This window comes from Talaromyces proteolyticus, assembly GCF_021365285.1.
Source record: "Talaromyces proteolyticus strain PMI_201 chromosome Unknown BGW36scaffold_14, whole genome shotgun sequence".
Lineage (NCBI taxonomy): Eukaryota > Fungi > Ascomycota > Eurotiomycetes > Eurotiales > Trichocomaceae > Talaromyces > Talaromyces proteolyticus.
In genome coordinates this window covers 889526-901860 of record NW_025764290.1, presented here as the reverse complement: position 1 = coordinate 901860, position 12335 = coordinate 889526, and the positions used below count along the sequence as shown (strand labels likewise).

The 12335-nt window shown below is 46.5% G+C and overlaps 4 protein-coding genes across 4 annotated transcripts; 2 read left to right on the top strand and 2 right to left on the bottom strand.

Moving 5' to 3' along the window:
* Window positions 1-8: 8 nt before the first annotated feature.
* On the bottom strand, window positions 9-1537 carry BGW36DRAFT_433072 (uncharacterized protein; the record flags this gene model as incomplete). Its single annotated transcript, XM_046221218.1, has 8 exons — window positions 9-168; window positions 227-504; window positions 589-692; window positions 788-860; window positions 924-1040; window positions 1093-1205; window positions 1266-1447; window positions 1497-1537. 8 exons carry the CDS (start codon window positions 1535-1537, stop codon window positions 9-11), a joined length of 1068 nt encoding a protein of 355 aa, XP_046066402.1.
* A 288-nt stretch (window positions 1538-1825) lies between these two features.
* Window positions 1826-4738, top strand: BGW36DRAFT_390242 (uncharacterized protein). Its single transcript, XM_046217454.1, has 9 exons — window positions 1826-1961; window positions 2028-2051; window positions 2115-2236; window positions 2299-2720; window positions 2789-3078; window positions 3139-3549; window positions 3600-3850; window positions 3949-4124; window positions 4182-4738. Exons 1-9 carry the CDS (start codon window positions 1896-1898, stop codon window positions 4367-4369), a joined length of 1950 nt encoding a protein of 649 aa, XP_046066401.1. The 5' UTR covers window positions 1826-1895; the 3' UTR covers window positions 4370-4738.
* A 1417-nt stretch (window positions 4739-6155) lies between these two features.
* Window positions 6156-7496, top strand: BGW36DRAFT_433070 (putative glucan endo-1,3-beta-glucosidase precursor; the record flags this gene model as incomplete). The annotated part of the gene is made up of 1 exon (XM_046221217.1): window positions 6156-7496. The coding sequence occupies one exon, from the start codon at window positions 6156-6158 to the stop codon at window positions 7494-7496; it is 1341 nt and encodes a 446-aa protein (XP_046066400.1).
* A 195-nt stretch (window positions 7497-7691) lies between these two features.
* On the bottom strand, window positions 7692-10570 carry BGW36DRAFT_420555 (putative glycosyl hydrolase). The gene is made up of 3 exons (XM_046219505.1): window positions 9306-10570; window positions 8619-9253; window positions 7692-8570 (listed from the first exon to the last, which is right to left on the bottom strand). The coding sequence occupies exons 1-3, from the start codon at window positions 10557-10559 to the stop codon at window positions 7790-7792; spliced, it is 2670 nt and encodes an 889-aa protein (XP_046066399.1). The 5' UTR covers window positions 10560-10570; the 3' UTR covers window positions 7692-7789.
* Window positions 10571-12335: the final 1765 nt, after the last annotated feature.

Below are 12335 nucleotides of genomic sequence, written 5' to 3'. Positions count from 1 at the left end.
GACTGGAATCAATTCTCTGACGGGTGCAACACTTTGAAAATATTGGTGTTGCCTATGTCAAAATCGAGAACGGCCTGTACTTCATCATCTATGCTCTCTAGAAACTTCTCTTGGGTCCACTTTGGTTGCCATCCAAGTCGATATGCATTTACAGGAGTGGCATTGCCCCTAATTATTCATTAGACATGTGTTTCATGACCCCAACGATCAAGAGGAGTTAACTTACGATGCAGTCCCCATTGCTCTAATATAAGCAGCCGGAAATCCTAGATACTCTGCTGCCATCTCGTCGCTCGGCCAGATATGTACCTTGGGCTCAGGCACAAGTCCACGCGCATATAAGGCGTTGGCAATGCCATCCATGATTTGCCACCAAGGTGCTCTATGAGCCATTGCAAAGTAATAGCCGGTTTCGGTCATTGGAATATCCTCCTCTTGCAAGATCTTCTCAACAAGAATGACATATAGTTCGGCCAAGTCGGAGATGTGCACTGCTGGTGGACTCTATGAAATATTAGCCCCCTGATACGCAGCCCTGAAACATATTATCTGGTCTGGGAAAGGATCAGTGAGATTAAACCAGCTTACTCCGTCTTTATCAAACTTATAGACGATCTTGTGCTCGATGCTAACCCTGATGTAGGCCGGAATGCTGACGGACAATTTTCGCCATTGACCAGTACCTGTGCCATCTTGTCCAAAGTAAGCCCCAATACCACGCACCATTGTGGTATGTAGCCATTTTAATCGTATTTATTGGCATGTTTGTAGTGATTGACAAACTCACACACAGTTGGCACAGCAATATTGACACACTTTACATCGTGCTTTAATGCCTCCTCCACAACAGCGATGTTGGTCTTATCAATGTAATTAGCGCAAGCCAGTTAAGTTGGCTTTATAGCATACTGAAAGTAACTTACTTTTACGACCGGATGTTGGCTGGCTAGCTCCTTTTCTTTCTGGAACAATGGATCGGTATCTTTCACCTCGCCCGCAGGCCAACCTGCCTCCTCGGAATATATGGTGATCACCGATGACTCTTTAATATCAGTGAATATTCTCTAAATATTCAGTGTGAAGCCATCTCACATGAATAAAATATGTCTGTTTTCCACTGACTTGGCGACGCTGGCCAAGAGCCTGGATAAGGAGAATTGGTATATCGGCGAGTATAGAGCTTGCGGTATGAACTACCATGTCGACTAGGACCAGATAGATCAGCTCTGATCATAGCTAGATTCTATCAGATATTCGACACATACTTTCATTCTTCAGTACCGCTTCTGTCGCAGTCTCTGCGTCGCTGATGTCCATCTGGATGACGTTGACTCCAAGCTTTGACAAGGCTTGAACCTGTTCTTGAGTCCGAACTGCCGCATACAACCTCACTCCTTTGAGTGCACTGCTTGAAGTTGCAAGGAGGTCAGAAAGGACCGAGCCTCCGCTTGTATCATGTTAGCATCGATCAATTGAAACCATGCATTTTCTCATACATGTAGCCAGCCGCGCCGGTAATGAGGATGTTTTGGACCATTTTGCCGTGAAACTCGAAAATGTTCATAGACTGTGAACATTTCTTTTCTGGTTTCAAAAAAGCAGAACCACATACTTATAGCTTAACGATAGTTGCTTAAATGTAAACTTGCCCCGATTTTGTCGAGAATTAAATTGCCCGAAGGTCATACATGCTTCACATTGACTTGCCAATCAAACTACAAGCTGGGTATTACAAAAGTTTGCGTTAAACCTAACGCAGGAAGTGTGGCGCGCGCTAACTACTTATCTGATAAGACCCTGACCTGGTTCGGAAATCCGCGGGACGCGCTGATACATAACCATTTATTAAGACGTCCATTCATCACATCTCCATGCATTGCAGAACATGATGCAAGATGGAATCCCGCGGAGTGAATGGTGCGGACAGATCAAATGGACGTACAGGAATTATGCGTCGATCGGTATGTCTGGTAACACGCAAAGCAGTAGTTAATTATTAGTCGGACTGAAGGCTGATTTTTAGACAGTGTGATCAATGTCGCACCCGAAAGGTTTGGCAAATAATCTTCAACATCCTCATTGGCTCTTCGGGCAGTTTTGACAGGCACCTATAGGTCGGTTGTGATAGAGGATCCCCTTGCTCGAATTGTGCATCATCGGGAATCAATTGTACTCATAGTACGATCGCGTCCAAGACAGTTGCTCCCAAGCAGAGAGTTTTGATATCGGCACAATAGTGAGTCTGTATTTTGTAGTTTTGTCAAAATCTACGGACTTATCTTGACGTGACAATGTCAGCGAGCAGAAAATAGACCAAATTGCAAAAGGCATCGATAGCCTCACTGTTCTCCTCTCACAGAATGCGTCTCGGGGCGTAGAAAAGTCCGAGACAGCCCTTGTCTGGCATCCCAGCCAAGCCAGCTCAGACAAGGATATTGCCGCACACCAAACAAGATTGTCATCTCATGGTGGTGACGCGCAATGGGATCATTCTGCGCACATAATCAAGTTTGTCAAGGCTGTTGTGGATAACCGAAATCCGCAATACGGCGATTCTCCGAGTGAAGTGGTCGCATCATTGAAAAAACTGTTGGAAATTCTGAATGCCCCAGCTACTACACTACAGACATCTCACAAATTTCAAATTTCAAATAATGCAGCCAATAGTCCTCCAATGCCTCCCTTGGAGGCGGTCGTAAATGCGTTGCGATGGGCAAAAGGTTTAGTTTACTCTAAACACCTTGCACAAGTATTATCAACATGGGTACAGGCTGACGTGTATAATAAGACCATCAAGGATATGCTAGAATTGCCCGAATCGCTCAAATCTTACCGGTTGATCAGTTCACTGAAATTTGCCGAAAGGTTTATTTTGCAGTGGACGACTACAGTGAACTAGATCTCATTCTCGCCAACGGGTATCTATCATACGTATTTTCCGAGCGTATCCTTGTGTCTGGGCTGAGTGACTACCGAAAATACTTTCAAATTTGCCGAGAGAACTTTCACAATGGTCTTGCACAGCTCCCTCTTTTTCTGCCGCCGTCTATGGAAATTATCGCTGCGTTGACTCTGGGTGTACGAACTTCAGCTTCAATTAAAAAGATCATCTTGGCTGACTGAATAATATGAAAACAGGCATTTGACTCCATTGCCAACTCTAATGCAACCAAATCTTGGACTTTTATCTCGGCGGCTACGAATCTTTGCCAGACACTAGGTTATCATCGCCTTTCTCCAAGAATGGAGGGCATGGATCAGTCGTCACAAGAGGCTCAAAACCGTCTGTTCTGGACCATTTATAAGATTGACAAAGGCCTTTCTCTTCAACTGGGTCGACCATCTAATATGCGCGACGACGAAATCACTTTACTGCCTGACACGCCCGAGCCGCTATATACGAGACTAGGTAGAATACAGGGCAAGGTATATGATCAACTATATAGTCCAGTTGGCTTATCCAGGCCTTCCCATGAACGTGGTAATATCGCCCAGACACTTGCTGGGCAGGTACGAGACATAATCAACGAAACTCACAGCGAAGCTTTGGTAAAATATTTTGGCCTCTGTTGACATATCCTGCTAATATTTTGGTTCAGGATGCTACTACAAGAATTATCGATGATCAGACAGATCCCATGCAAAGGATACTTCTGCAATGCGATTTGGTTTGCCAATCTTCGCTCCTGGCTATGATTCTTCGGGCTGTGCCCGTTGCACCAGGATTACCAAGCGATGTGTCTGATGACTGTATTGCGGTTGCCCGCGATGTCTTCGATATACACCAAAAGTGCATGGCAGATCTACGTAGTTGTAAAGAACCTTCATTGGTGACACAATACCTAAGTTGGTGCGTTTGAAATATCCATGTGCCTGCCTCCCTATTCTACCAAGTTCTCAAATTACTGCTCTATCGTATACTAATAGAAATTGGGGTTTGTTCAATAGGGCTATTCTGCACATACCTTTTGTTCCATTTAGTATTTTATTCACACACGCTATTCAATTCATAGACACAGGTGATCTAGATCGTTTGGACCGCTTCGCTCTCTCGTTGAAGATTGACACCTACGATAACCGGGGAGAATCAATAACACACCCCTACCGAGTTTATGAGCTACTATGTCAGGCAGCACACCTTTATATTGACTCTAAGAAACTAAGCACCTCATTCCCTCTAGACCCAACTCTAGTTCCAATTTCCTTAGGTGACTTAGACCTGTCGGGAAGATTTGGGATGGAAACAGATGCAGAAGATTTATTCAATGACGAATTCCAAATCCTTGATCCAGATCCGTTCGGGTTAAGTGACTGGTATTACAGCAATCAGCAGATAATGCGTTTACTTGGTGAAGATGTGACATTATGAGGGGCTGTAGATAGCCTATCTGGACGTCTACTAGTTCCCGGTTTGAGTTACATGGCTATTAGCTCTTACGATTTTAACAGGAAACTAACTCATTATTACTGGCCAATTCTTTTCTCTGTGACAATCAATACTACGGAGCCGAGTTAAAGGCATCAATTGAAGACGATTCATACTCCTCTCATGAGATTAACGTCATCGATGTATTCTAGAATGTAGCCCGGACATTCCGAAATGTGGTGAACGCATGAAAATGAAGAGAAAATACACCACCAACCTTCACTGACCATGCCCGAATCGGCTTTTATTTTATTTACATGTTGATTTGTCATTATTTTTTGATAAAACTATGCCCGTTGAGGTCTACATACGTACATGTGACCAGAAGAAAACACAATATACCAATCGTATCAGAATATAGGCAACTAATGCACCAACGTAGCATTGTACTTTCCATACTCCAACCTGAGGCCCGGAAAATCTCGATGCAATTGAGGACCAAAACTAAGCTTCGCAAGAATTATTAGTATTCTGTTCAGTTAATTCGTGAACCAAAAGGTTTAGGCGCGTCATCAATGCAGAGCAGCGCAATCCATTACAAGGTTACGCCGCGTTGGGTTGCAAGCAGCCGTGTATTAACTAGAGTAGATACCATTTATTACCGTCTTCAATCACTCTTAACCATCTTCAGGCATTTTACCTAATCTGGAAATCCTGGGGTCAGAGTCGTACCCGACGGCAGAATCCGGATCGGCGCAGGATCGAATGGCACAACTGATAATTAGTATTGAGTCGAGATAGCTTAATATACTGGATTAAATCGGTCTCTCTTTCGGGGTTGTTCTATCATTTTACGACTCCTTATTAACTTCAAACATCAAGGGAAACTACCCAAGTGTTAATGACCGCCCTGCGAGAGATTTGAGGCGTTATGTGGCGGCGCCGCCATGTAACGCAGGGGACGAGAGAATAATAAACGCCAAGCTGGAAGAGAATTAGCTTATTTAGAATTAGGCACCAGACGGCATTAAATTCTAGTCCAGGAACAAGCTAGCCAATCCGAACGTTTCCATAGTTGCATTTGGAGAGCCACGGCTTAATTTTTTGTCCGGCCTGTAGCGGCCCTAGACCAAGCCGTGACCTGACCCCTCTGCGGTCTGGGGCGCGAATGCCGTCCAGCATATTCAAGGTTTAGTCCACGTTTCTTTCTTTAGGTTCGGGGAGATGCAGGAACACGTACAGCGGTCGATAATCCAATTATCTCGCTCAGCTGGCTAGTAGTTACTCAATATGGCCATGCACGATACCACCTTGGACGGGCGATTACGATTACTGCCCGCGTGGACTTGTATGTTGGTGTTCGATATACAATGACAGATTTGACAGCCATGACTGGCTGGTAGACCTGATAGCTTAATTGTATAAGCATGAGCGTGACCGGTTTCAACTTCGTAGCCCCTCTTTAGTCAATGCAATGATTTGACACTATGTGACCTGGGAATCAGGCCAGCCCAGTTTTAAGGTAAATTCTTCTTCTAATGGACCTTTGAGGCCATGCAACATAAATTTCCCGACATACGGAGGTGAATACTATTCGGTCCACTGTAATGTCAATATACTAGTTGACCGATTCGAGCCCTGAGTTCAGTGTCGATTTTGACAAGTGGGACCGCATATATAAACAATGCTTTTGCCCTCAATCTACAATTTGGTTCTGCAGGGCCATTCCTTCAATTCAGCCTTTTAACAAAAGAAGTATCCATTCCTTCGTACTTCTTCCTATTCCACTATGCGTTCCTTTACCAATTGGACATTGGCGCTCGCCGCCATGATGCTCGGGCAGACTCTGGCTGGACCTATCCGGGTTCACCCTGGAGGTCCAGAAGATATTGTCGTCACCAAATATGATACCCTTAATGGCACTTTCGTAGGAGGATCTAAGGCTGTTCAGGATTCCACAATGGCAACTTCTTCTGCCGCCCAGCTTCCCATCTCAATCGTCAACAATATGGCTGGCTCGTCCGCCGGCCAACTCAATGCCTATGTCATTGGTCAAGACTCCAATAAAAACGTTGTTCTTCTTGCTTCTGATGGTTCATGGTACTATCCTCCCGGAACAACCTCTGGCGTCCCTGTCGCTATTACTGCTGACCTCGCCCAACCCCTTGGCGCCGCTGGCTCTACCACCACCATCACCCTCCCCGACTACGTCTCTGCTGGACGTGTCTACATCGCCGATGGCACTCTCCAATGGTTCGTCGTCACCAACGGCGCCGGCGGCGCTGCCCTCGTCGAGCCCTCCCCCGTCAACCCATCCGACCCTAACGCCGGCGTCAACTGGGGCTTCATCGAACTCACCAACACTGAGGCAGGTGGCATCTACGCCAACCTCAGCTACGTCGACTTCGTCGGCCTAATCCTCGGCGCCTCGCTGCTCACCACGGACGGCAGCGTCCAAACTGCCGAAGGCCTCTCTTCTGACGCCGTCGCCCAGATCTGTGCTGGCCTCGTCGCCCAAACCGCTTCTGATGGATACCCCTGGAGCAGTCTCTGCATGACCGACAGCAGCGGCAACTACCTGCGTGCCCTGGCCCCATATGATTATATCCAGGATAATCACGCAGATGCTTGGTCAAACTACTTCACCGACTATATCAACTCCGTATGGTCCACCTACAGCAGCAGCCCGCTCACCATCGCTGCAGCTGCCGGCAGCTATACATGCACGACCGGTGGAAGCGACACCCTAACCTGCGGCGGTGACAATCGCGGATACGCGAAACCCACTGCTGCGGATATCTTCGGATGCAATAGCGGACCATTTGCGATTCAGGCGGGTGACAACTCCGAGCATTATGCTATTGTTCCTATCCTGTGTGCGGCATTCAATCGTGCTACGTTGTTGCTTGATGGTGGTAATGTGCAGCCTGGTCTGCCGGCGACGGATTATTATACTGTGTCACCGACGAACTATTATAGTAAGTTGGTGCATCATTATGAGGTTGATGGAAAGGGGTATGCGTTTTCGTATGATGATGTGAACTCATCTGGTGAAAATGAGTCTGGTGCGCTTATTGCGGCCAACCCCCAGTCGTTGACTATCACTGTTGGTGGCCCGTCTTCGTCTTAAACCGATGGGCTAGATGTTTATCAAACATTGAAATCTCCACTGTAAATATTTGGAAATTGATAGTACATACTTCCGTTCATTGGATTTGTGTAGATTCTTTCCGTGTTATGCCAATGTGTCTATGGCCTGTCTTCTCTATTAGGGTTTGGCAGACCTCGTGATACGAAGGGCCCGTAGTGATCATAAGAAAATCATCGCTGTTCCAAGCAACTATATGAGATATTATCCAATTAAATACACATATACACTAGATTAACTCCCACGCGCACGTGGCGGTATGTCAAACACGTCCACTATTGCACAATCGTTGTTTTAATATTCCCACCAGACACCTCTACCGCGGGCGAGGAAGATAACTTGGAGTCAAAAGAAACGGTCAATGTCAGCGACTCTTCTGGGAACAAGGTGATATAGTTATCCGACCAGAAGGGAGGATTGATATTCTCATTCGTTTTTGAGTCAATCAAGACGAGACGGATGAAAAACGCCGGTAATTTTGATTTATTCTCCAGTTGCACCTGCAATGTTGTTGTTGACTGATCCGTCTTTGAAGAAATATCGCTGACGGTGGTGTCAACGGTTGCAGTTGATAGCTTCTGCAGGGAAGTATAGTCCGAGAATGACGTTATGGGAGTATAGTACCATGTCGAGTTGTCCCATTGTAAAACGTCGTTCTTGGGTGTGAGCCAGTAAATGTTGCGGCTGAGCACGTTTTCCTGTGCATCGGAAAGCACGAGACGTAGGAATGCGACGTCTTTAATTTTGTTGAATCCGCTTACTTTGGCGATCTCGTTTGAATGGTTTGGCTTTGTAGTTACGTTGATGCTCTGATGGGATAGAGGAGTGCCATCTGTATCAATCAAGTCAATAGACACTGAACGGGCACCTTTATCTCCCTTGTTCAAAGAATTGAATCTATTGATCAAGTAAATGGTCCTGTTTTCATAATTGAAGGAGACGTGTTCCGGTCGAGCGCCGACCTTGACGCCGAAGAAACAGCCAGCTGTGTTGAGGTAGTAATCAAAAAGCTGCCAGTGCAAATTGGGCCAGGCACTGTTCATCATCCAGTAGATTCTGTATACATTAGACGAAGTCAATGGAGTATAGGGATATAGAGCTTACACTCCCGTCGCAGGGCGATGAGCATCTTGCAGTGATGCGAATCCTTCATACTCGGCGCGAGTAGCCTCATAGTCCATAATCTGAGCTTTCAACAGATAGTCATCCAAGCTAGTAGGATCACCATAACGATTGTATAAGGCATCGTTATAAATGGACCTATCGTAAAACGATGAAACATTGCTCGACATATGGAACAACCCCTTATTAGGTTTAGTCCACAAATCGTTGAGGTCGTCCTCAGACAAAAATCTCTTCAAACTACGAATTTCAGGTGTTCCAACACCAGCACCCTCTTCAGCGCCAAAGCCAAAAGCAGCGCCAACCTGTCCACCGTACCAATAGTTTGGAGGGACATAGTCGTACGGGCCATCCATTCTCACTCCGGAAGACCCGAGAATCTTTGGATATCCTAGTTCGCCCGCGGAGGCTACAATGGGATTGGGCCAATCCCATGTACTCAGTCCGTCCACGTAGATCTTTGCCGCTCGTTCGTTTGGCCAATAGTCAGACCCCACTAGAAACGTGAGGATGCTTGGATGAGTCTGCATCATGGAGGCTTCATGCAGCATGGAGTAATTTGCGATCCAGTAGTCGTGTTCATTGAATCGGACGTAGCTGGGGACGTCGGTATTGTACTGTCAATGAAATTAGGGCTATTGGTCTCTGAGACAACGAAAAGCAACTTACTGTCCATCCTTCCCACCAGTCGCAGCACTCCCATCCAGGCATGATCATAAGGCCGATTTCATCGGCAATCTCAAACAGTTCTGGGTGTTCTTGCTTCCCTTCTAGCCGAACGGTGTTCATGCCCAGATCTAGCATAAGCTCAAATTTCTGTCGTACATACTCCGAATCCCAACGATAAAACATATCCGGTCCATAGCCGCCACCGAGCGGTAGAAATCTTTCGCCATTGACCTTGAAGGTACGGTCTCCAAACTTATTCAAGCCAGACTCAACATAGCGAATACCGATCTTTCGAGGCTCAGCAATATCAGATTCTTTGTTTCCGACCAGTACTGTAACGTTGACATCATATAATGGCTGATCGCCCCAAATTGCTGGCCACCAGATCTGTGGGTCTTGGAGATTACCAGTCGCCGTAAGAGTCTTTTCCTCATTGGCCTTCAAGGTGAAGGATTGCGAGAGAATGAGTGGCTTGCCTGGACCAAGACTTATCTGCCCTGAGAGGATGCCCTTGACTGACTTATTTTCCAGGTTGGTAGCGTTAACCTTGACGGTAATCTTAGTTGAGGTTTTCCCTGGTGTCCAGTCGTGAACAACGCGAATCGGGGCCAAGGTAACAGGACCGGTCTGAGAGATTTCGACATCACGCCACACCCCAGTGCCATTGTCTGGTGGATATGGGTTCCAGTCGACAAAGCCCATTGCGGAGTCCAAGAGGTAATCGGTCTCATACGCTTGGATTAATATCGCATTGGCGCCCGACTGCAGGAGCTGCGTGACTTCATACTTGTGGCCGCCATAGGCGCCCTGCTGGTATGTTTTGTCCGCAATTTTCTTGCCATTGACCCAGATATCAGCTTTGGAAGTGATACCATGGGTAATGACAAAGTAATGCTGCCCCGCTTCTGGCTGCACGGTGAACTCTTCGCGGTACAACCATGCCGTGCCAAAGACTGAGCGATCGACAATGTGGTTCAAATTATCCGAATACCATAAGTCGGTGTCGTTGTACACTCCCGCTTCAATGAGGCCCGCCATTGCCGTCTTGCGAGCGCTCACCCTATACCATCCAGAGACATCGGCACCAGGTTTCGCCAACGCGGTCAAGTTATCGGAGGCATGCAAGACTGATTGCAAGCTCCACCCTGGGATTTTAGCTGTCTGGCCAGCTGCAGAAACAATGTCCGCTGAGGCCGCAGCCCCTGCTGGGCCTAGTACGGCTAGGGTAGCGGTGAGAATTGCTAGAACGCCCATTGCTTCTACGGTCGTCTACACTCATTGACCCGAGCTGAGGCAGACGTTGGGTTTAAATAAACTACGGAACCACGCATCGTCCGATAAGCATCCTCCACAGTTGCATCGTCGTGTCACTAGTTTCAAGCCGCCCTCACAATGAGCCGAAGAATGCCTGAATATGCCGACCGGCCATTCGACTGCAAAGCCCGAGTTTCCCGGTATCTACAAATATTGCGGCAGTAATCTAACTAGCGGCGACGATCCTCCCGCTGATTGGCTGTGTTCGGGCCAGTCCGGGGTAGTTTATTAGCTGGGCTTCCAGAACAGACTAGTGCATTTGGCCTTGACGACATGCTGTTCTGGGATGGGGCTGGGGGCCGAAAGCTTGCCCCCACGTGCCCACCTGCAACCTGCCACCTGCCTCATTGGCCTATCATGCCTTCCTTTGTAAGACTTCACTCTTTCCGTGCCTCTCTTCTCAGGTACCGCCATGCCGATCATGTTTTTTTCTATTTAGTCCTTTGTGACAGGTAAATCCACATGTGTAACATTCAAGCTTCAATTGAACTGGCAACACCGCCATTCTTTATTATATATCTCCAATGACGCTGGGTATCTTCATCATGCCCCATCGCGGTGCCATTACTAGCAATTCGGACCATCAAAACTTGATTTTGGCCTACCCTTACTGCAGCTTCATCCATTTCAGGTTTCCGATGATGTGAGTCAAACCTCCACAAACAGACTCAAATACCCCCTCCTCAATCTGTTCCAACTTTTTCTTTTCTTATCACAACTTCTAGAGGAAACTCATGTTCTACAGACATCCTAGTCAGTATGTCTTCTTATTATCTAACAACATATTATTCACATCACAATATGATTACTGTGTGGTTTTTATCATCCCTGTTGCTTGTTCATTAAGCCCCTCACTTTTTTCTCACTCTTTATTATTGAGAGTTCAAACTAACTTTCGATTACTCTACAGGTCCGCAAGGAATCACTCGTGAAGAGTTTATTCTGTCGAAACAATGATTAATTTCGATTGGCTAGACTGTGCTTCTTCGCCATCTAATCCATCTTGATGGCCTCCCCCGGACACCTTGTTCGAGATAGCGTGACGTCATTCTTGCCTGGCCTGTCGTAGGCTTGGCTTCTAGACGGTTTGTATCGTTGGTCTAATATCTGAATGAAGCTAATCATCTCATAGTCCTCGTCCAATGCCCAAATGTCACGAGGTTGCATAGATCTTTTTTGCGATCATGTCCAGCATGTGCCCTTCAAATCTATTCAATCGTATTCTAGATTTTACCAAAGTTGGGGCCAGTCATGATGAATTCGCTCCTTCACCAGCTGATGCAACGTACGAAACTGCCATGCCAGAAAATGACGGCCTGTACCATCTACCTTGTCTTGTGCCCACTGGATATCCCTGAGGATGTATCATTAGATACAATTCCTTCAACTCCAAGGCCCATATATGTTGCGCTGAAACAAATTAGATTGATGATTCCCTTCCAGAGATCGGAATCATCATCATTTCGCAGACTCCCATCAATACTGATGATGGTTTCAAATCGAATTTGGCCTCAATCAAAACTTACTGCCAAGCTTGCTTGGTTTCATTGTTTGTTGTCTTGACAGTGACAATCCTGATACGGCTCTGCAAGTCACCTTGTTTCGTACGCAAAAGACCACTTTCAGTGGTCAACCATCAACATTGTTAGTGCTTCTGTCCGGAGTCACTACACACACAATGGTAGATGCCAGAAAGCTATGGTCACCATGGAAGAA